This window comes from Eupeodes corollae, chromosome 2 (assembly GCF_945859685.1).
Source record: "Eupeodes corollae chromosome 2, idEupCoro1.1, whole genome shotgun sequence".
In the NCBI taxonomy this organism is placed as follows: Eukaryota; Metazoa; Arthropoda; class Insecta; order Diptera; family Syrphidae; genus Eupeodes; species Eupeodes corollae.
In genome coordinates, this window is record NC_079148.1 from 66,418,353 (window position 1) to 66,442,722 (window position 24,370).

Sequence of the window (24,370 nt, forward strand, 5' to 3'; positions counted from 1 at the left end):
TTTAAAACTGTTTTTAAGTTATAAGTTAGTATGTACTTTAGATAATTTGCTATTGGAAGAAGGTTAAACGTAACTTTGTGCGAGTATAACAGCTTCAAAAAAATGTACGTCTTGTTTAACAAAGTTTTCAATAAACGAATCAAAAACTATACGAAAAGTTTTAAAAACAAAGATGACTCAGGAAATATAAAATGAGGCTTCAATTAATTTTCATTAGTTTTATTTTGTTTCACGTCAAATTTTGTCTATGAAATGTGTTTTAAAAAAGGCTAACAAAATTTAAATCCCATAGTGTCCATCTTAACCTTAAATGTACACATTTCAAGAGGTGAACTGACAACTTTAGTTATTAAATTATTTTAAAATGCTATTGTCCAGCAAGGTATAGTCTAACTATTTAATTTAGTAGACTTTCTTCATATGAAAGCATTCCAAGATTCTTACAGTTTTCTAAATCTTAATATCACTGAACTTCTCTTAAACGACTGGACCGATTTTGATGAAATTTTTGTGTGTGTTCAGGGGATCTGAGAATGGTTTAGATTCACAATTTTGTTCGCTGGACAATGTTTTTTAATTAATTTTTAATTTGTAGTAGTTGTTGAAAACTTCGTGCTGAGGAGTACATTAATTTGCGTGACGCCGTAATCGGCAACGTAGATGCAACGAATGACATCAACAATATTGGTACCGCATATATTCTCCCATCATCATACACCGGTAGCCCACGTCATACACAGTGCATACGGCCGACCTGATCTTTTTATCACATTAACGTGTAATCCAAACTGGGATGAAATCAAAAGTTTACTGTTGCCAGGTCAAAAATCGATGCACTGTCATGATGTCACTGCACGTGTCTTTAAACAAAAATTAAAATCTTTGATGAATTTGATTACACATTACTCGGTATTTGGTGAAACGCGTTGTTGGCTTTACTCTGTTGAATGGCAAAAACGAGGTTTACCTCATGCGCATATTTTAATTATTATTTATTTAATATATGTATATTTATTTAATTATTAATTATTTCAGCGGAAATTCCAGATCCGAATGTTGATCCAGAATTGTTTAACATTGTTACTACAAATATGATCCATGGTCCATGTGGCACTCTAAACATGATGTCGCCATGTATGGATAATGGAAAATGTACAAAACGTTCCCTATACATGATCCTGCTGTTATACATTTGGCCATACATCTTGAAAACGGACAGAGTTTTTACTTTACAGAAGAAACTGCACTACAACAGGCTTTGACGGCTCCAAAAACAACTCTTACTCAATTTTTTAACCTTTGTAGTCGACAAGATGCTGTTGGTCAATTCGCAAGGACGTTGATGTACACTGATGTTCCTAAATTTTTTACATGGAATAAACAATCAAAGAATTGGGAACCGCGGAAACGAGGCATTCCAGTACCAGGATTCGCTGATATATTTATCACAAAAACTTTAGGTCGATTATATACAGTTCATCCTAAGCAACGCGAATGTTTTTTTTTTTGCGTTTATTACTGGTTAACGTCTCTGGACCGACGACGTCCTTCCAATATTTGCGAAAAGTCAATGGTACTTCATACGACTCTTTCTTCGATGCGTGTCGTGAGTTACATTTATTGGAGGATGATAACCATTGGGATCTCACACTTGCAGATGCAGCACTGAGCTCATCTCTACAACAAATTCGTCAATTATTTTTAATAATATTGACAACGTGTTTTCCGTCTGATGCATCTGCTCTGTGGAACAAATATAAAGACTCAATGAGTGAGGATATTTTGAATCGGACTAGAATTACTTATCAAAATCTTAATATTGAATTCTCCGCCGAAATATACAACGAGTCATTAATAATGATTGAGGATATTTGTATTCTTATTTCAAACATGCCGCTCATCCATTTTGGAATGCCAGCGCCGAATCGCCCAGCAGTAGACATCATCAACAGCGATGTTCAACGTGAGCACCAGTTCGATAAGGCTTCTTTGCCTACTTTTGTTGCGGAAAATGAACAATGGCTTACTGCTGAACAACGAAATGTATATGATCAAATTAACGTTTCAATTGCAGCACAACAAGCTGGATTCTTTTTTTAGACGCTCCAGTTGGCACTGGTGAAACATTTCTTATCGCACTGATACTTGCGCGGATTCGATCTCAAAATCGTATTGCATTGGCCATTGCTTCATCAGGCATTGCAGCAACGTTACTTGATGGTGGACGGACTGCGCATTCAGCACTTAAATTACTTTTGAACGTTCATACAAATCCCGAAGCAATGTGTAACCTAATAAAGCATTGAGGCATGGCTGAAGTTTTGAGAAAATGTAAAATTATTATCTGGGTTGAAAGTACAATGGCCCACAAGCATTTGCTTGAAGCTCTCGACAGGTCCCTGAAAGATATCAAAAATAATGCTCGGCTTTTCGGTGGTGCTCTACTGTTGCTGTCTGGTGATTTCAGACAAACATTACCAGTCATTCCACGCGCGCCATATGCAGACGAAATCAACGCATGTTTGAAAGAATCTTATCTATGGCCAAGTGTCACTAAATTATGCCTTAAGCCTAGTACATACTTCCTCGTGAAGTGAACGTTCGCCAGTGGAGAAAGTGAACTTTTGACATTGCTCACTGGTACACACTTGTGAGTACACGTTGTGAACATGAACAAACCAAATGTCAAAGCTTCACCAACAGTTCCCGTACATTTTGCACGTGAATTGCCCGTGAACGAAAACTCTCCACTTTGTTCTCCACTCAGCTTCACGAGCAAGTTCACGGGTGAACTAAAAACTGAAATATGTATGGGTTCACGAGATGGTTCACAAGTATGTACTAGGCTACTATTAATATGCGCGTTCGACTTCAAAATGATCCATTAGCGTCAGGATTCTCTGAACAATTGTTAGACATTGGCAACGGCAAAATTCAATTGTATGAAGATACACAATATATTCGACTTCCAGAGAATTTTTGCAACATGGTGGCTGCCAAAGATGAGTTAATAACAAGTATCTTTCCAGATTTAAGACATAATTATACTAATCATGAATGGCTGCGAGAAGCGAGCTATTTTAGCCGCAAAAAATTTAAATGTTGACGCCATCAATTTTAAAATACAACAGTCATTGCCTGGTGATTAAATTACATTTAAATCAATTGACACTGTTGTTGATCCTGACGAAGTTATCAACTATCCTGTAGAGTTTCTAAATTCACTAGATTTACCTGGAATGCCACCACATAATTTGCGACTGAAAATTGGCTCACCTATAGTTTTACTTTGAAATTTAAATGTCCCAAAATTGTGTAATGGCACGCGATTAGTTGTAAAAAAAATCATGGGCAACATTCTTGAAGCCACTATTTTGAGTGGAAAATTTCAAGGTAAAGTTGTACTTTTGCCACGGATCCCAATGATTCCTTCAGATTCACATATACCATTCAAACGTTTACAATTTCCAATCCGCTTGGCATATGCTATGACTATAAATTAGTCACAAGGCCAAATAATGACAATTTGTGGCTTAGATGTAGAAAATCCATGTTTTTCTAACGGCCAATTATATGTTGCGTGTTCCAGAGTTAAAAAACCATCGAATTTATTTATTTATACACCTCAGGGTTTAAATAAAAATATTGTACATCCAATGGCATTACGATAAATTAAGTTTTTGTAAATAAAAAAATATATTTTTAAATAAAATAGTTTGAGTGTAAGCTTTTTTACCTTTAATTAAAACAAGTTGAAGATTTCATTACACATACTCACACATTTGAATAATAATTTTCATCAAAATGGTCCAGAATGTTTTAGCTTTTTAAAAAAAAGTTTGAAATTTTCAAATTAAAGACGTGTAGACAGGAAAACGTCTGTCGGGTCCGCTAGTATGTCATATATAAGAGCAAAACAAAAAAAAACAATAGTTTAGAGGGTTTTTATTGTTTTAATGAAGAAATGTATGAAATTGTTTTGAAACTTTGCTTCCATCCAAAAAAAATCCTTTTTTGTTGCCATTTCAAAACCCAGAAAATGAGAAAGAATCTGATATCAAGAATTTTGGTTTTTTTTTGACGTATGTAGTTTTTTCGGACTCAATTTTTGAGAGTCTAGAGATTGTCCAACAGGTTATGTTCCCATCAGGCGGGATTATGGACGACAGAGTGTACATCCCGAAGTTGAATGCCACGAACTGGCAAGTTTGGAAAATTGGCGTAGACATTTTCCTAGCACGAGACGACCTGACTACATATATCGAGGATGCGATTCCGACTGACGAAGCCAAGACTGAAAAGTGGAAGACGGGCGGCAGGAAGGCCAAGGGCACAATTATTCTTTTCCTTGGAGATAGCCAATTGTCTCTGATGAAGAATTGTGTGCATGCGAAGGATGTATGGGATGCCCTGTGTGGGCAGCACGAAAACATATCCCGGTCTACACGTGTTGCTCTTTTGAAAAAGTTGTGCTCTGTGCGTTTGCAAGAACATGGGAATGTCGAAAAACATCTTTTCGAAATAGAAGTGATTTTTGACGGCTGCTGCTGGACATGTCCTAGATAAGCATACGCAAATACGCATGATGCTGCAAAGCCTCCCGGACTCCTTTGAAACCCTGGTTTCCACTTTAGACAGTATGTCCGATAAGGAGGTGACCGGTATTCCACGGAGAGTCAACAGTTTGGAATCGTCGAGACCAGAAAAAGCAATGAAAACGGATTCCAAGCGAACAGTAGACAACAGAACATGTTTTTAATGCAAGAAAGTGGGACACATTCGTTTCAACTGTCGTAAATATTTGTCCAACACATATGAACCCCCCTGGATCGTCCATTGGTCAAAAATTGATGAATTTGTGCTAAGTTTTTGGAATAGGGCTGAATGTCAGATTCATATTATGTTCTTGGTCCAGCCCTCAGTTAAAAGTGGTACTTTTGGCAACAAAGTTTAGAAAATAATATACAAATTTTGTTTTTATATACAAAAAATAAATAATTCAAAATATAATAATTGAAGAATTAAAGGGAATTCCTACAAAAAAAAACAAACAAATTATCTCCCAGGGGGGTCATAACCTCTTCGACCCCCCCCCCCCCCCCTCTGGATCCCCCATTGCATGGTCCTACTACGTAGCCACTAGTTTTGTGAATGCGACCAATTTTAAATTTTGACAAAAAATACATTGCTAAATGTTTATAATTTTTCAGGGTTCATGTTGGAGCATTTCAATGAAAGTCGTCTTATGTACGAATGAATGTAATATTTCTCAGTAAGGCATCTTTGGTTAGCATAAATATTTCCTATGAAGTGTTCATTATAAAGTACACGTGCCTAGACCAACTCTGGGTTTGTTTTCCATGCAATGGGGTTGAGCTCATGTCGACTTAATGGTCATCACCTTGTTGATATCTTCCAATTAAAAACAAAAAAAAAAACAGTCTTCCTCAAGCAAAGGAGCAAATATACCTTTGCTTTAACTGTCGCTAAAGTGAGGGATGCTTCTGAATCTCAAGCAACAATTTACGTCAGTTTACTCGATCTCTAGCTTGTTGTCTCTTGTTTTATGATGTTGGCTCTAGTAGTATCCGCCTCAACTTCGTAGCTTAACCGGAGATGAGGTCTGTCTCTGATTCATGTTCCATCTGGTTTGTCGTTTAATATTTTAACAAATTGACCTTCTATATTCATTCGCTTAAAGTGCTCCAGCCTTATTAACCGTTGAACGCGCATTTTTTTTCCAGTACCAAGTCCCTGTACAGCTGGAGCAGTTGGTGGCTGTGCGCTGTTATTTTTCCTGTTGACAGAAATCAGTCCATAAATCATACGTAAAACCTTAATCTTGAAAATACCAAGAGAGCCTCATTTACCTGAGAGAAGGACCATGCTTTACAACAAGACCGAGATAAGGAGAATTTCTTAGAACGTCTCCTTTGGTTCTTGTTTTTCAATTGATTTCTAGGTCTAAAGCAGCAGCCATAAGCAAGAGTTATCTTAAGCTTGATTTCAGCACTGATGTCATTTGCAGAATAAACAGCAGTGGCCAGATAGATGCATATTTCGACCACCTAGAAGTTATACCTATCAGTGGTTCAATTCTGACCAAGTCTCTGATGGGAAAAACACCGTCTCGTATTACTTACAATCTAAATTAATTATTCTAAGGTGTTAAAGAACATAGTTTATAATTAAATGCATTTTAGATTCTCATTTAAAGACTATACTAAAGTAAAATGTATTAAACCAAGGGGCTGTTTGTTCCGTATTTTGATGTATTAAAAACAATTGTTGCTTTAGTCTTATACTTGTACGACTAAAACTAAAAAATACTGACTTAGAACTGGTCGAGATGATATTGACCTATTTTTTACTTTTACATACTTTCTATAATTGGTTAGTGTTGGGCGGTTTATTAAAGCAAGACTTTGAGAACGAAAAAGAAGCCAAAAATGCATACATTTTCTTTTAATTGCTTCAAGCCTTGTTATATGAATTGAGTAGTAAGGTGACCACATTAAACAACCATATTCAAGTAAACGTCTTACAAATGAAACAAAGAGAAGCTCAAGACCACAAGGTTCAAGGAATCCGCTACTGGTTCTCTTTATGGATCATAGGATCTAATAGCTTACTTAACTACTATAAAAAGTTAAGAAATGTAGGAAATTGTTTTGAAACGTTGCTTTTTTCCAAAAACAAAACACACTTTTCTTGTTTTAATTTCTATTAATGCGAAGAACGCTGGAAAACTTTAAAAATCCATAAAATGAGAGAGGACTTCATATGTAAAAATGTCGGGCTTTTTTGACGTAGTTTTTTCGAACTCAATTTCCGGGAGTCTCTTATTACTATCGTTATCAATCTGCTTACTCGTAATTGGATCTTATAAAGGCGTCAACAAAACTTAAAAATTGTAGAGACAAAAAGGTTTGGTTCTTGAATTTAAGGAAATAATTGTATTTAAGAACATAATTTATCTAAAAAAAAAAAAAAAATTAAAACAAAGTAAGGTAAGTAAAAAAATAAGTTGGGAAGAAAAGTTTTGCAGCCGTTTCAAAGCTTTTATATCAATAGATATGAAACGTTTATTATGTTTTTTACTACTAGTTTAATAAAAGTGTTACTTGATTTTTTGGGACATTTGTATTATTGAAATTCATGTTTGAATCTCAGTTCTAGAGCATCCAAAGCAAATTCACTTCAAAAGTATATTTATTTAATTTTTTAAGATCTTTTGTATTTAACAGAAAACCAATTTTGAAAGAAATGAACTTGATAATTTCTTCCAAAAAGTCTGTTAAAAAATATTGCCTATATTTTAAGATTTAAAAATGTACCTCCAAAATAAGTTCTTCTCAAAAATGTAAATGCCATTTTATCTGTCAAAAAATCTAGATTAACCTTTTTTATCGCAAATCATTTTAAATTTTGTCTTAAAAATATTTTTGGTATAAGCACTAAATAAAGAGCTTATAAATATGTGAACATTTTACATTTAAATTTCGTAAAAAAATTTCGTCTTTCTGAGATATCGAGTTTTGTAAACAAAATAAGTATTTTATTAAAAATAAAAACAATACATTTTTGATCATAAAAAATCATCATCAATTTGATCATTGACAAGAGCTTTCACAGAAACAGAAGAATTTTGAAATCGTTCCATTAGCTCTTGAGAAACTTAAAAACAAAATAAAGAATTTTTTGAGGTGTACCCTTCTGGAGCAATACCAAAATATGTTTTTGTTGTAGAAAGAAGCCAAATAAAGAACAGAAAATTTTGAGAAAGTTTTAGAAAATAAAATATGTTTGAACCAAAAAATTTGTGTGGGGACTGCTGTTATTTTTTGTATTATAAAAAATTATAAAACTCCCTACACTAATCAGCTGAAAATCTTAATTTCAATCAGAACAATTGTTTGGACTGTAGGGGCCAGGAAAGACAGACAGACGGAAGGAATAGAGGTACCCACTTTTTTCGACTTCTCTACCGTCGTGATGTCATATTTGATTAAAAACTCTGGTTTGAAATTGTTTACTAATTCAAAACTTGCTATATAGTTCCTATATGTCGCAGTAAAAATCACTTCAATAATCACTATTTATGTGTGTCAAAAAAATGTAATAATAAAACAAATTCTCCAAGAGTAATTCTTGTCATGAAAAGTGCTTTCCCAAATTTGCCGTTAGGATTCAACTTAAAACTCTAGGTCCCTTCCATCCCTGACAACAGGAATGGTTGAGAGTTGTCAGTCACTAGGCCCTAGTTCTCAAAGGGACTGGTGCGCAACCCAATTTATTTATTTATAAGTAAAACGTCTGGCTCTTCTGTTTTTAAAACCTAGAGATTTTGTATGCTTTTGGGCAAACGACACTAAGTTATTTATCAAAAAGCCATTTCTTTCACTTACGTTGCATCTGGAAGGGGGAAGGCTGAAAGGAAGACTTTTGAGATTTATATTTCTGTAATCTGAAGTTTTTTCTGGTATTTTTTCATATTGCATGCTTAGTTATAAAAATCCGCAAAAATTCATAAAAATTCCTATTTTCGATACCTCAATCAACCCCTTTTTCTGAAAATTTGAAAGACTTTGCTATTTCACAATTTGTTTCATATATTGTAGTCTTAAATAAAAAACGAACTACCATTCTTAAAGGAAATTAATAATCTCAAAACTATAACACACGTGATGTCCCCAAAACTAAGTACCTCCAAAACTCCAAACTCCCATCCTTAGTTTCGTGTTCCAGTGACTTTTCTTACCGTTGTTTTGATTGATTGTGCTCCAACGATGTAGCCTGTTGCATTCGTCTTCTGAAGCAATTCCACTATACAACTTGAGTTTCCAAGAATGGTCATTAGTTTAACTTTTGTCAAGAATAGAAATTCGTTCTTTAGCCGAACTAGTTTCTTACATTCCTTCTTTTCATGTCTTTGCAATATTAAGGAATTCAAAACCAATGTCCACGCCACGGAGTACGGACGCTTCCTTTCAAGTCCTATATTCCTTTCTTTGTACTCGAACTGAATCTTCGGCATAAAAATGAGGGAAACAAAAAACCCTTGAGTGCGAGAGACATTTGATTGGCTTTGTACTAAATGTATGTATTTTGTATCATCTAAACCGTTCGGATACACAAATCACCTCCGACACAATTTTTCATGCACCTGCGTAGAAAATGTCTATAGCTATACATACCGGCAAAAGTTGTTGGGTGCTACAATAAATACAATTTCATGCGAAGCGTTTCACATTTTTTTTTGGATTTTCTCCGGCAACAAAACTTGCGGAAATGTTCTCCGATTCGGTTACCGAGATCACAAAAATATCTTAATCGATTTAAACGACCCTATGGTATGCTCATAAGAGTTTCACTTATTTTTGTTAAAGTTTTTTTTCAAAGAAACGTTTGAATGCTTCAAATTATAGGTTCATAAGTTCTCAATAAATATCAATGGTGAATACACCTTTCATGTTACATAATAAGAGTTACCAAATTGGGACGCACACCATACAAAATTCATTATAGCTACCTTACCGTTTTATACATTTATTATTGTTTTAATTAGATTTCTCATTAGTCAACAATTAATTTAGAATTGTCTTACCAAAAATATTCAAAGTAAACAAATTCATTAGGATTACAAAAAATTATTTATTTTTACCCAAAATACAAAAGAGAAAATGAAAAACAAAACAACAATAAGTTCAATTATCAATCATTTCAATCTTGATAATTTTATTATTTTCTTCCCTTTAAGAACTTGCTGCGCGTACTAATTCCTTAAGTACAGCCTCTAATTTACGACAATCAATAGCAAAATTACGAATACCCTCGGAAAGTTTATCATTTGCCATAACGTCTTCATTTAACATCCAACGGAAAGTTGGCTCGTCCAGCGAGATTTTCTCCAAACGAACATTCTTTGCATTCTCTGGATCCAAGAGTCTATCCACTGACTCGTCGCTGTCTTTAAGCTCCTCGAGAAGCTTTGGACTGATTGTAAGCAAATCACATCCAGTTAATGCTTTGATTTCACCGGTATTACGAAAAGATGCACCCATGACTACGGTTTTGTAGTCGAACTTCTTGTAATAATTGTAGATTTTTGTTACCGACACTACACCGGGATCGTTCTCGGGCTCGAATGATTTGTTGTCGGTGTTCTTGACGTACCAATCCAAGATGCGACCAACAAATGGCGAAATCAAGGTTACCTCTGCCTCTGCACAAGCCACAGCTTGGCAAAACGAAAACAGCAATGTGAGATTGCAGTGAACATTGTGTTCCTTTTCAAGAACTCGAGCCGCTTGGATACCCTCCCAAGTTGAGGCGAGCTTAATGAGTACTCTGTCCTTTGAAACTCCCAACTCTTCGTATAGTCCAATTAACTTAAGAGCCTTTTCGATACTTTTTTGTGTGTCATACGATAGACGAGCATCTACCTCGGTGGATACCCGACCTGGGACAATCTTGAGGATTTCACATCCAAACAAAACACAAAGCATATCCATAGCCTCAGATAGTTTTTCCTCCTCAGTTCTATTTCAAAGAAAGATAAAATAAAAATCATATTGAATTATTTATGAAAGTTGTAAGTTTAGTTTTTAAGAAAAAAAGCTTACTCTCCAGCCTTGATTCCATGTTTGACGGCTTTGTCAATGATGCTCTTGTATTGCTCCATTTTTGCCGCCGAAAGAATCAGCGAAGGATTTGTGGTGGCATCGGTAGGCTTGTAAGCCTTAATGGCTGTAAAACATTAATAGAAATTATTTACATTCTTATATTGTATCCCCAGAGAAGAGGAAGAGGTAGGTCTAGATACCGCTTCCATAAAGGAATGTCTTCTCTCATTATCATTAGGCTAAAAGCACTTAACATGACATGACAAACATTTTATTTGGATAAGTAGTGCGAAGTTGAAATGAAGTGACAAAATAAAAATTCACATGAGAAACAACAAATACAAAACTAAGAGGCCAGCCAGAACTTTCCATTTCCATTCGCAAATATCGTGAGCACTATAATGAACGATTCTGGTGTCACCTTGAATAACATACGTTTTTCATATATCCAACATGCCCCCCACAAACCCAAACCAATAGAACACTTGACTTGTGTTGCTAGTTGCTAGGTGCATGCCGCATAATTACCTTCAAAATCTCCAGTATCAGCAACAATGGTAGTGTACTTCTTCAAATGATCCAAAGTGGATGTCATTTTAACTTTTTTCGACTGATGTGAGCTCATGATTTGCAAAATCTCCTTACCTCGGAATCGGAATTATCAAAAGAAAAAAATAATAAGAAAAGCTAAAGCACCGCAAGTTAACAGAACCTGTCTATGTTCTTATAGCAAAAAACATGGAATGAAAACTTAAAATGGAAAAATAACACGAAAAGGTTATCGTTATCGCTGCCAGCGAGTGTTGCCATGTGGTGGGAATTTTGATCAAGAAATCGAAAGCACGAAGCTTGAATTAAAATATTTAAAAGAGAAGTCAAGATGTTTATTTTTCGTTATTTGTGTTTTAAAAGTATAAAGTAAAGGAAGGAGCTAAAAGCAGTAGGTGTCGGTGTACATACATTGATTTTGAATTCTTGAACATTGTGCATTTACGAATCTCTGTATTTCACAGTACGGCTGAAAATCAGTCTGAAGGTAAGCTTATGGTAGAAGCGCTAGTATTACCGTTAAACTGTGTAAGGGAGGAATGCAAAATAACGATAAGAAACCTTACGACGATAATACGCCAGTGGCGTAATTGAGTTAATGAGTTTTTGGTCATCAATTATTTTAAAAGCCCTTTTTTGAATAATTTTAAATTTCTAAAATTTGCTGGATCACCAGCCTAAAGATGGGATTTATACTTAAGTTTTTGACGTATGTATATTTTAAGATGTACTCTCAACAATTTTTGTGTGTGAGTAATGTTCGCAGGGATGGAGGGGACCTACAGTTTTAAGTCGAATCTTAACGGCGAAAAGCACTTTTCATGAAAAGAATTACTCTTGGATAATCTGTCGATTAATCCAAGAGGACGTACCCATGAAAAAATTTTAGGTGGCACAGTCAGGGATTGAACTCAAGACCTCTGTCATGACTATCCAACGCACTTTTTTTTAATTCATTTTTATTACTTCAATCTTTAACCTATCTTAAGGCTAGACAAAAGTTCATATAACTAGGCTAATTAACCATAACTTACAACTAACTTAATAGTCCCATACGGACACTCTAAGTTAAACTATAACACTTAATACTAATGCCTTTTGGCCCTAATATTTATTTTACTTATATAACTTAAAAACTAAAATTATAAAACAAGTATGTAAGCCGGCCAGGGGTTAAAATCCATCCCAACTACCCACTATCAAGTGCCGATTGAAGCCACCAAAACTGGTTCTCCTGCTTCACCATATCAGTTCGGTCCCGTTCGGACACTGCCCTACTGAACCCAATGAGCTCTGCTCCGCCTTGTGCCATGGCGTCCCGATTGTACAGGAGTCACCTATGCACGGTTCGTCGTCTGACGTGGTAAATTAACGGAACTGCCAATCTATCCTGTATCAGACCGCATCTATTTAAAAAGAGGAATGCCTCTGGTGGAATGAAGTAGCTCAAGCGTGCACTCTCAAAATACTCGTCGCTCGGATAGAACGCCCCGAAAACTAAATTGTTGGTTAAAGACATAGCTCTTGCAATGTGACCTCGAACGAGTTTTATTACGAAATTGATTCGAGCCCCGTTGTATAGGACCTCGTTGGAACAGTAATACACGTAAGAAGATCCGGCTGTTCGATATAAGCCGGTACTGCATCGTAAACACTGCCGCTCGAACACCCGAAACTTCTCCATCTGGGAAGGAGAACCAAACAGGACACCATAAACGATGATCGGCCGTATGAGGGCCATGTAGCAAATTACCTTCACTCTGGGGTCAAGCCGACTGCTGTAAAACAGCGGTTTCGTCAGAGCGAAGGCTACTCTGGCCCTGGTCAGAGCAGCATTTATATGTCTGTCGAAATATAAATACAGATCTAAACAGATACTGAGGTACTTCACTACACTTTTGTTTGCTAATGGCTGTCCGTGAAAATCAACGATGACCAACTTGCGTCAATTCTTGCACGTATCCCTCATGGCCGCAGCCAACGGAGTCCGGAATAAAATTGTCTCTGACTTCTGGACATTTATTTTCAGTTTCCTATCGTCACAATATCGCTGAATCTTGTCGAAATCACGCTGCAAGAGAATTCTAATAACCTCAACCTTTCGGGCCGTTTTGTACGCAATTAGATCGTCGGCGTACGCAATCGCCTTTGTAAGACTGCCTATCAGATCGCTGCTGAAGAGAATCGGCGAATTCACCGCTCCCTGTTGAAGACCATTTTTAATTGAGAATGTTGTGGTAGAAGTTACATTGCCACTTCTGACAACAAACTTTCTACCGTTAAGCATATCATAAAGTTCAGTTTTAGGTAAACACCCTCTAACCATACGGTGTCAAAGGCCATTTCCAAATCAACCAGATCAGCACCTGTGCATTGTTGTTTTGATTTATTCCATTGGATATCAGAAACGAGTTTAGACGCAGCATGAATTGTGTCATTACCTGCCTTGAAGCCGGACTGTTTATCCGGAATTATTTTGCCCTATGAATGATTTTTTCAAAAATTTGACGGGTTGGAGTTGTAATTTCCCTTTTTCGGAAGAGGATGAACCACAGCGGTCTTCCAATGCACTGGATAATATGCATTATTCAGTGCATTATTGAAGAGTGTGGTGTAAATGTCAATTGCCTCCATCGCTAAATGTCTTAGTACAACGTTGGATATACCATCGATACCTGCAGACTTTTTGCTTTTTATTGAATTGAAGATGAGCTGAAGCTCAACCTTCGTCACTAACAAGGGACTTGGTCCCGTTTGCTTGGCGACTATGGCATTTGCCAAGGAATCGTCATTGAACCACATGAAAGCACGGTTCTCAGATCACCATTGTCATTGGATATCATTTCGAAGGTAAAATTGATTAAGTAGGGCTCTGTTTTCCAGGTCTTGGTTGGGGCGAATGCTAACATTCACCTTGTACACTTGCTGGAAAGCAGCTCCCACTGCCTCCACTTTTTCCTTCGGATCTTCAATTATGTAAAAGTCATCATCAAAGACGGCTTCTTCTGGATCTATTTGCGCTGTCCTGAGTACGTCTCTGTTCTCTTCGGTTCTTTGGAGTTTCAGATTTGGAAGGTCATTGTCGTTCTTTTTCCTGTATATATTGTTGTTTTTAGGGAACATACGAGAGTCACTGTAATTAACTAACCAGATCTTGCGGCCCCAGTACTTGTTAATTGATAGCCTGTAGTTCTCCTTAATCAACAGATTGACATTTTTTATTGAAGACATCAGTGTCCTAACCTCCAAGTCATGTGGGTCTGTAAGTCGTCTGTACAAGTGTTTGAGTCTTGTCAGTAAGTCACTCTTGTGCCTTCGCAGTGCGTCAATAGTCGCGTTTCTGTAAGCGTCCATTTGGTCCTGTTCTTTGTACTTTGGTATTGTCCGTTCCATCGTTCGTTTTAGTGTTTCGTGAAATTAAAAAGATGGTTACCTCTGGGATTACTATGTTGATTTCCCCAATCTTCATGTTTTGCGTTCAAATCACCGGCCAAGATGAAATAGTTTTCTTCCAAGCTCAGTTTCAGTTCCTTAAAAAGAATTTCGAGTTCTGAAGCAAAGTAAGTAACCTGCGGAACTCCAGCCGCATAAGCCGCACTCATATACTTACAACGCAAACTTCTAGCGTCTTGAGCTTTCGCAATTCATTGTTGTATATGACTTTTTGTAATTAATGCCTTTTCGTTTGAAGAGAGCGACACCGGCCCCTTGAGTGGTCTCTTGTTACGATATTGTAATTTTTATGAGTCAATTTGTGTTTGTGGTTTAGCTTATTTTCACTAGCCATAAACACATCGGGACTGTAGAAAGAAGCTAACGAACATTTTGTAATCAATTTTGTATTCACAAGTTATTAATTTATTTTTGCTTACAGTGAAAAATCTTAAAACACTAAATAAAAACAGCAATTTTGTTTTGTTTCTTTTAAAGCAGAAAAAAACTTAAATAAAAAGTTATGATTTGTACAAAACTTCCTACTCTCCCCTACATTTAACTTAACTTAAAACAGGTTTGCTGTTATTTAAATCTTATGTGTCTTTAATTTGTTTATACTTTTCATGTGAATGTTTTTAAATTCCGATTTTTTGTGAGGGTAAATCTTAACTTTTTGTTTAAAAACACGTTGTTGAAATAAAAAACTCGATTGCACCAAATCAGAGTTCATTGCCCAAAATCAAGCAAATAAAATTTGTTATTATCCAAAAAGACTTGATAACATAAGAACGGAAAACTTACCTTTTGACCTCACAGTTGAATCACAAAGCCTTCCCATAGATCCTACAACTTTGAGGTACATACAATTCAAGGTATCATTCCTTCCTCCCTCCCGAAAAAAAGCTATTTGAAAAACTCGAAAATGTAAATATGTCTACGTTTATTTACAATAACAATCGAAATGGACCGGAAGTAAACAAAGATAATAAATACTTACTTAATATTTCTGATGACTCAACAGCTTTTAAAGAGCTTCCATTTCTTATTGCAAAAAAATAAAATATTTCAATTTAATTGCAGTTGAAAATTTATTTCACCAATAAACAGAGTTCATGTTACTAGTGTTAGGTAAAGGGAAGGCAAACTTTTATTATTACATTATGTTTATTATATTTTTTTTGTTTTAAATAAATTAAATTCTTACGTTGTCTTGATTCTTGTCTCTTTTTAAATACTTTCTTTCTAAAAAAATATACACATCTTATTATACAAAACAATTTCAAAGAAAAACAAAATGCAAAACATTCTCATTTTCTAGTAGAAGACATAACTTAAAATAAATTCATTGCTATAACGATATACTTCAGGTAATAACTTCGAGTTCTTCTCCAGTCGTCTTTGCAGGGCCGAGAATAGGGTCGGCGAAATCCTTGTCGTATGCACACTTATATCTTGCAGCCACGACTTCAACATGGCATTCGCTTCGTCTTCGTTATGAAATTGATAAAGTACTTTGTTGGCCTTGCATTTTTCTAACTTAACAACCCCCCAATTGTTGTTGTATCCGTCTTCGTCGGAACAATCTACATTTCTCAGAATATCCAAGTTCCTTTCGAGTATGTTAAGTAGAATGAATTTCTTCTTTCTTGTGGGCATAACAGCCTCGACGATGGCCTTCGAAAATTGCATTATGTGCATAGTATTTCCGATTGAGCATTCGTCTAGGATTCTACACATCAGTTGACTCACCATCGATTCTATATCCCTCGGCTTGAAAACAGCCTCTTGCAATGCGTCGGTCCAGATCTTCAGTGCTTTGTTGTCAAAGAGGGTCTCACCCAGATGCATGAGACATCGTCCACAAAATACATGTCCCTCCTTGACACGAATTCCCTTTAAACATTCGGCGTTCAAGATCATGAAGAAAAATCCGTAGAACATATCATTGCGTTTGGGAACAAGAACTGCGTTCAGGTCTGGTCCGTGGTGACAGAAGAACTCACCCACATCTATGGTTCCCGATGGAAACTCCAGAATACGCTCAAATTGAACGTCATCCTTTGTTACTTCGTTCTGGCATCGGCTGCATGTCAGTTTAACTTTTGCCAAGGGTTCTATATCGGGAGCGTGCTTTGTAACTTTCTGGTCCACAGAATCGTCATTTGGCCACAAAGGGGAAGGTGTGTCGATGTTCATACGAAAACTTGCATTGTTCTCCTCCACAACCAAGCTGCTCAAAGATCTCGCCTGAACAGTGAGGTGTCCTTGAAGAGAAATCGTAGTTTCCGTGGAGTATTCTCGTAGTTTGATGCTTTCATCGTCGACTTGAATTTTAACAAATTCCGTCTCAGTAAGACTGTGGTCAAATTGTAGATAGACATTGGCACAATGCAAGTTCTTGCGAACTTCTAGGGTAATGCATTTCAAAGACATGGATAACACTGGGGCCGCTAAAAAGGAAAAATTCTTTATGTTACTTTCGATTTGTGCTTGATGAACAATGAAGGATAATGAACCTTTTATTAGCCCCTTGTTGAGATGGGTTCTTGCTTTTAACAAGCTACATACCAAAGGAATAAAAACTAACCAAATTTTTTAACACGTCTATCTATAGCTGCATTGCTTGGCTTCTAGTGAACTAGATACTTCTTTCTTACTTCAAAACGAAACGACCTTTGTTTTTGTATTTTGTTTTCGATTTTTAAGGAATACTCTTCGCTTCTTTCTTGTTGGAACTTGGAAATGGAAACGCAAGCGAACAATATTTATATTTTAACAAAAAGATGACAGAAATTTCGCACATCATCAGCGACGCGATTGAACAACTTGACAAGCGTCGTTTTTGGATCTGAAAAATATGAGGCGGTGAGCGGAAAATACAATTTACTGGCTGAACACAATGAACGGATAGTCGCTTGGTACTATTGATTCTCTTATTACTAAAAAGGGTTTTCAAATGACGCGGGTAGATTTTGGTGACATCTTTTAAACCTTTTGTTTATTATTCAATTGTTTATGCCAAATCTTCATGTCAAGTTACACTATTTAAATGATAAAACTTTACTATCAAAATAAGCGTTTCTTAAGGCAAACGATGCGCGCATTTCTCCCATTTTACGGTATGCGTATGATCCTTCACAGTCGACTTTTCAACGTTAAGTGGCCAAATTTGAGACGACTGGTTCAGTAAGCAATCAGCCAATACCCGTTAGTTCAAGGGACGCAAGATCTACCCAGAACATTGCCGCGGTCCGTGAAAGTGTGCAGCAGAAACCGAGGCAGTCTATTACTCGCCGTGCACAAAAACTCGGAACAATGGATGATTTTTTTATCAGCTTTATTTTCCTTCTTCGAACCAAAAATCACCCTTGAGTCACAACTGTCCAAAGTTTCCATGTAGTTAGTTCTCATATACCCAAATTTTTGGCGGACCATAAAGTTATGAGAAAACTTAAAAAATTCTTCCTGAAGATATCAAAAAGAACATCAATTTTAATTTTATTACGAATATCGTAACAATTCACCTACGGGATATGAGCTTCTGGTATCTAACTTCAAGTTGATGTCATCTATAAATATTAGTGTAAATGAAACACCTGAAGGCTTCTGTCAAAACAAATATTTCATTTTGAAATAAATTTGGTCGTGGGAAGTAACATTATTTATACATCATAAAAGCTTCAGTGATTACTCTGGATGAAACTTTCAGGCGAAACTGTACACCAAGTACATAACCCTTTGAACAGGGATACCTCTTCGAACCACGTCCCAACAGAACGTGATATCCTTTTTTTGCCTAGGCATGTATCCCTGCCGCACTGAAAGAATCCGATGGCGTTTTCATGGGTGTAGATGGCCATTGGGTTTCTGTGAATTCTGCATTTTTTAAAACTGGCAACAAACCCAGCTCTTCTGCCAGTTTCACTGCCAAGGTCACGTCGCTGATGTTTTGGTACCTTCACCAAATTCCTTAAATAAACTTAAATAAGAAAAACAATAATTTATTAAACTATTTAACAATTACCACTGTTTCCGAACATCGTCAGAATTTAATTTTGTTTGTGGGGTAAATTTGCTCAACTTTAATTGAGCTCCCAGGAACACTTTCATTTTAATATAATAAAATTGCATTCAAATAATGCAATACCTTTTTTTAAATTGCGGAATATTTTCCGTTAAATAACTGCTTTTTCTCAAGTAATTTTGTAAATATTATTGTTTTTAACAATTAAAAAGAGAGAATAGCAAAATTTACAAAATTTCCCACAAATGTATATAAAATTTCCTTAACAAAATTAAATGAAAGGAACAATTTCTAATAAAATCCCAAAAAAGTACATCTAGCATCACTGAAACGACTGGAATATTGGAAATATCTGTCAAAATAAGAAAAAACATCTGGAAAATAGCCATTATTGTATGTTTTTTTAATGGGGAAAAGTATACCTTGAAAAATTAATTAAAAATAGAAAACAATTTTTCCTCGCCCTAAAATTGTGGTTACTATAATTTTTAGGGCATATCTATCGATTAAAAAAAAACGCGTGCGAAAACTCATGCTGCGGTAAAGGAAAGTTCAGCCTTTTACGTTTTTTCAGGCTTGAGATAATGAAAAAAAGTTTAACAAAATCTTCATATTTTGTTCAACTTTCTTTTTATGTATTTAATCAATTTGAATTGGTTAGAATTCATTTTATTTTCACAAATAATTTGAGAAGAACAAAACTCACAAATTTTTTTAATACAAAATTTAACAGTCGGTGTTAAACAAATTTAAATGTCAAATGAAAACATGTAAATGACACTGAACTATTTTCGGGTTTTCGAAAACTTTTTGTCGAAAACACGATTTTGGGTTTGGTGTGAAAAGGCTATTAACGTTATTAGCCCCTCTGTAAGTTCAGCCGAAATAGGCAGACATTTTTGAAACTAGATTTTTGTATTTTTTGTTTTGTTAAACTATAATCTTTACTAATATTATAAATCTGAAGTGTTTGTTTGCTTGTTTGTCTGTTTGTTCGAACGCGCTAATCTCAGTAACTACTGTTTCGATTTGAAAATTATTTCAGTATCAGAAAACCCATTTGTTAAGAAAGGTTATAAAACATCCCTCTAATACAAATACGGGAGGAACACCAATTTAAACATTTTTTTGCATTTCAGAACTTCGCCTGTTTAAGCTGTGGAAACGTTTAAAGTTTTGCTCACATAGTGTATGAAAGAATTGTTGCCCCTTAATTGTTCTAAAAAAAGTTAATTTATTAAAGTTGGTAACGTTTTTGGACAAAAGTTTCAGAATTTGGAGAAGCACAAATAAAAAGATATAAACAATCAAAGTTCAGTTGACTTACATACTTAAAAGGATCTTTCTTGATATGTCAATATTTCAAAATCAAGGATTTTCCAAATTTGGAAAATATATTTCTAGGAATAGAACAATTATTGATAAAATATGGATTAACTTTTTTGAACTCGAAGAGCATAGACAAAATTACAAAAGCAAACATTCATTGGCTACATAACGTAATAACATCATAAAACAATATGCTCTCCAAATTTTAAATTACAAAACGTAAATTGTTCGTTGTTTATGGAGCTGTCAAGTCTTTTACATTTTGGCAATTATTTAATAAACTGTCCTTCTTTAAATTCTAAAGGTAGCCAGCCATACACGATAGAGCCAAAGAGCTAAACGGACCATAGCCGATCCAAAACCGACCGTGTGTTGGCCGTTGGGAAACTGAGATGGCTCGATTTGTCTCTGTCGATCCATTTGGATTTTCAGTAAGTCAAAAATCAACGAGGGCGAGCCAACGAAATTACGCAATCTTATCTCGCCACTTAATTACTATCCCACTCTATCTCAACCAAAAATTCAAGAAAACAAATCCTTAACGTCTCTTTCCCTTTTTTAATTTTAATTTTCAAATTTTTGTAATACCTATATATTATAGACATTATTCAAAAGAAAAGAGGTAAGGACTGTAATGTTTTTTCTTTATAAACCAACGATTTATAATTAAAATTTAAAAATCAACTAAAGTTTTGCTCCATGGATCTTCCGTCGCTTTTATGTCTTTCTCCCCCATCTATTCGCAAACAAACACACAAGCTGCAAACATTTAAGCTTTAACTCCATCCATACATTAAAAGTTGGGACTTGTTTTTAGGTTCCACTTCCTTTTTGTATCCATCGCCACCTCTCTTAAGGTATTAAATATGAATGTGCATCTATAATACAAGATGGCACACCCAAGAATCACAAAACTGCCCTGACATCCAAGTCGACCTCATAAAGCACTAAAATGAGCACCAAAAGGCACAGGCAGGTTAGAGAACTGATCTGTCAAAAAAAGGTATTTTTTTTCAGAAATATCAGAGGACTCGGGTTATGTTTCTATTTTCAATCGAAGCTTCATTGGATCACCCTCTATGGAGCTTTGAACAAAGTGACCGAGCTAATAGAGTAAAAAACTGAGTGCGACTGACTTTACGTTTGCTTCGCGTTGTATGAATAATGTTGGTCAAACTCTACTCAGAGCGTTGTTGGCGAATTCAACCTTGATGCGGATTGTCGTGATGCGCTCGCTCACACTGTTGAAACTCAAGACTTTTTGCCTGAGTCTATTTCCAACAACAAATCCACATCCAAATAGACGCTGTCTTTGTTCTCGGTAGCAATCGCCATAGTAAATATCGCAGTCTTTTAGTTTGCGTTTTCCGGTCCATCCCATCGCACTTTTTGAATGGCTGTAATATTTGCCTTGCAGCAGTTTATGGCTTCCGCTAATTGTTCGGCTGCACGTGGTCTGTTAAGAGACCTAACATTCCACGTACAGATCCGAAGTTCGTTGTCCTTATTTCGTTTGCGTGGGTTGTCAACAGTGAGTCCGTCCGTATCCGAGGTTTGTTGGTGCTTTGCAACTAAATGTATTTTTTACGTGGCCAGGAAGTCACCCCGACGGCACAGCCCCCAACCTGGAAGGCCACATCCTTAGTATAACTCCAAGAAAGGGGAGCCGGATAAACCGCTCTTTACAGGCCAGTAGTTCAACCTTACTGGAACTGTAGACGCCACCGTTGATTCCATCTCGAGAATTCGTCCGCTGCCGTCTGGATAAGGAGAAGTGCCTTAGTGGAAACACCTCTCTCGTTTGCTGCCCCCAACAACTTTCCACTGGGTTGGAACCCAATCTCCAGTTGAGGTAATAGGCACCCGATGTTAACCGCGGAGAGGTGAGAGTAGGAGTTGATAGACAGAGGTGAGTTTTGAGAAAAACCTGTGGACGGTTGTGTCCTCTTGAATTCTCATGCTACCCTTTGAACACAGAACACTATGTTTATCCATTGTTTTCAAACGATAATTAGACAGCTTTTAGTTTCGAAACTGTTTGGTTTTTAAATTGAGCACTATATACTTATATGACAGTCCGCGCACATGCGGAAACATTCTGCCGCCCATTCGTTTCGACACAAACTAAACGATCATATCGAACCGATTCCTTAGTTTGTGTCACAAGGAATTAAAGAGAGTCGATGAAGAGTGATCTGACGTGTATCGAAGTGCTTAAGATTGAGTAAATTTAAAAAATAGTAAATAAACAGTGTGAAAGCTTATTGTGAAGTTTATTTAAACCAAAAACATTGATAAAACGGAAAAAAGTTAAAGTCAGTGAAAAAGACAATTATATAAACTAATAAAAACACAAATTTAATCAAAGGAATTTCCACTTCAATTTGCTTATAGATATATAAAAAGCTGAGAACAAGTAAAATGAGTGAAATTGTCTCAAAGTGTGAAGAGTGCAGTAAGCATATAGGTAGAAATGAAAGTTTTGTTGTATGTCAAACTTTCTGCCGAAATGTTTATTGCCAAAAATGCACTGAATTGAGTAAATATGAAATGGGTTTGCTTAGTAACAAAAACATTTTATTTGTGTGTGACAATTGTCAACCATATATAAAAAGTGTAATCGATAAAATTGATGATATGCTCAAAGTGGTTAATGAAAATAAAATGGCGTTAATAAAGCAAGAAGAGGAGATAAAAACAATAATTAAACATGTTAAAAATCTGAGTGAAAAAGAGACAAACGTTTTAGAAAAGAAAAAGACAAACAGTGATATGATTAAAAATGTACCGCCGGTTATTGTGAAACCAAAAGACAATGTGGAACAAAACAGTGAAAAAACTAAAGAAATTATAAAAGAAAGCATTGATCCAGCTGATCTTGCATTGCAGATTAGTGGGGTATCGAAGAGTGGAAACGGATTAGTGGTGATAAAATGTGGAAATGAAGAGTCTACTAAAAAGATTGAGTCACAATTGAAAGAAAAATTAGGAGAAAAATATAATATTAACATTCCATCTTTAGTGGCACCAAAAATAGTAATTATTGGAATTGATAAAGAAGTCAGTGAAAATAATTTGTTAGAAGTGGTAAAAAAACAAAATAAAATTGAAGGTTCAATGAAAGTTGTTAAGTGCTACGAGAGATATCAACATAAAATGTAATATAATGCAATAATTGAAACAGATAGCAAATTATTTAGAAACATTTTAGAAGTGGATAAGCCAAGTTTAAATGTTGGTTGGAATAAGTGTGCAGTTTATGATAAAATAAGTGTAAAAAGATGTTACAAATGCTGGGGATACAATCCTATGGCAAAAGATTGCACAAAAAACATATGTTACCCAAAGTGTAGTGGAGAACACAAACTAGAAGAATGCAATAGTAAAATCCTAAAATGTAAAAATTGTATAATGACGATAGAAAATTTGGGTATGGAGATAAATCCAAACCATGATGCTCGTGATGTGAATTGTCCAGTATACTTAAGAAGGATGAATCAAGAACGTACTAAATTTGCATACTAGCAATCAAAATCGTATTTTGAAAGCATACTTTTGAATATTCAAGGATTAATAAATAACTTTACTGGAATTAAACATTTAATAAGTGAAAAAGAATATGATGTTATTAATTTAACTGAAACTCATTTAGGTAACTGGATACAAGACAGTGAAGTGAATATAGTGCACTATAATATGATAAAATGTGAAAGTACATCATCTCATACTGGAGGAATAGTAATATATATAAAAGACTGTTACGAATTTAAAATTTTAATGAATCTCCAATTAGTGCTTGGATCTTAGTAATTGAGGTAGAAATTCAATATAAAAAAAGTTTTATTTTTTGTTGTATATCGTTCACCGAGCACATCTATAAGAAATTTCTGTGATAAAATAAAAGAATGGATGGATGAATTAGAAGGAAAAGAGAATTTAATAATACTTGGTGATTTCAATATAGACTGGCTTTTAAATAGCATATATATAAATGAACTAGAGTGTATGTTTTGGGAAATTATGTACAATCAACTGGTTACTGAACCAACACGTATAACTTTAACGACGAAAACTCTTCTAGAGCGTAGTTACAAATATAGAAAACTGTATGGTCAAAGTTGACCACAAGTTAAAAATTAGTGATCACGAAACGATTACATTTAAAATAACAACGACAAAAAAAGATAAGTGTGAAAAGAGAAAATTAATAAGATATTTAAAGTATAATAGATTTCAATTTGTTCAAAAAGTAAGAAGAAGTGCAATTAATAACTTAAGCATAATTACACAAATTAATAGTCAAACAAGCAATATTTTTGAAAAAGAAATGTTAAGTGTAATAGAAAAATTCATAACTAAGAAGTATATTAAATTTAATAATAAAATAAAATGGTTTAATGATGATCTG

General features: G+C 35.3%; 2 protein-coding genes across 3 annotated transcripts; both read right to left on the reverse strand.

Annotated features, from left to right (window-relative positions):
* Positions 1 to 9,634: 9,634 nt before the first annotated feature.
* On the reverse strand, positions 9,635 to 11,369 carry LOC129945353 (probable transaldolase). Its single transcript, XM_056055036.1, has 3 exons — positions 11,154 to 11,369; positions 10,626 to 10,749; positions 9,635 to 10,542 (listed from the first exon to the last, which is right to left on the reverse strand). Exons 1-3 carry the CDS (start codon positions 11,248 to 11,250, stop codon positions 9,756 to 9,758), a joined length of 1,008 nt encoding a protein of 335 aa, XP_055911011.1. The 5' UTR covers positions 11,251 to 11,369; the 3' UTR covers positions 9,635 to 9,755.
* Positions 11,370 to 15,678: 4,309 nt separating this feature from the next.
* LOC129945352 (E3 ubiquitin-protein ligase E3D) lies at positions 15,679 to 17,436 on the reverse strand. 2 transcript variants are annotated; one of them, XM_056055035.1, is made up of 2 exons: positions 17,197 to 17,436; positions 15,679 to 17,059 (listed from the first exon to the last, which is right to left on the reverse strand). In XM_056055035.1, exon 2 carries the CDS (start codon positions 17,040 to 17,042, stop codon positions 15,924 to 15,926), a length of 1,119 nt encoding a protein of 372 aa, XP_055911010.1. In that variant the 5' UTR covers positions 17,043 to 17,059; positions 17,197 to 17,436; the 3' UTR covers positions 15,679 to 15,923. The 2 variants fall into 2 exon arrangements, with proteins under 2 accessions (XP_055911010.1, XP_055911009.1); XM_056055034.1 differs by having other exon boundaries at positions 17,126 to 17,435.
* Positions 17,437 to 24,370: the final 6,934 nt, after the last annotated feature.

Coding starts and splice junctions, on each gene's coding strand:
- LOC129945352 (XM_056055035.1), bottom strand. CDS start 17,042: ATGTCTTTGAAATGCATTACCCTAGAAGTTCGCAAGAACTTGCATTGT.
- LOC129945353 (XM_056055036.1), bottom strand. CDS start 11,250: ATGAGCTCACATCAGTCGAAAAAAGTTAAAATGACATCCACTTTGGAT. Junction 10,750..11,153: donor TGATACTGGAGATTTTGAAG/GTAATTATGCGG, acceptor AATGTTTTACAG/CCATTAAGGCTTACAAGCCT. Junction 10,543..10,625: donor CATGGAATCAAGGCTGGAGA/GTAAGCTTTTTT, acceptor TCTTTGAAATAG/AACTGAGGAGGAAAAACTAT.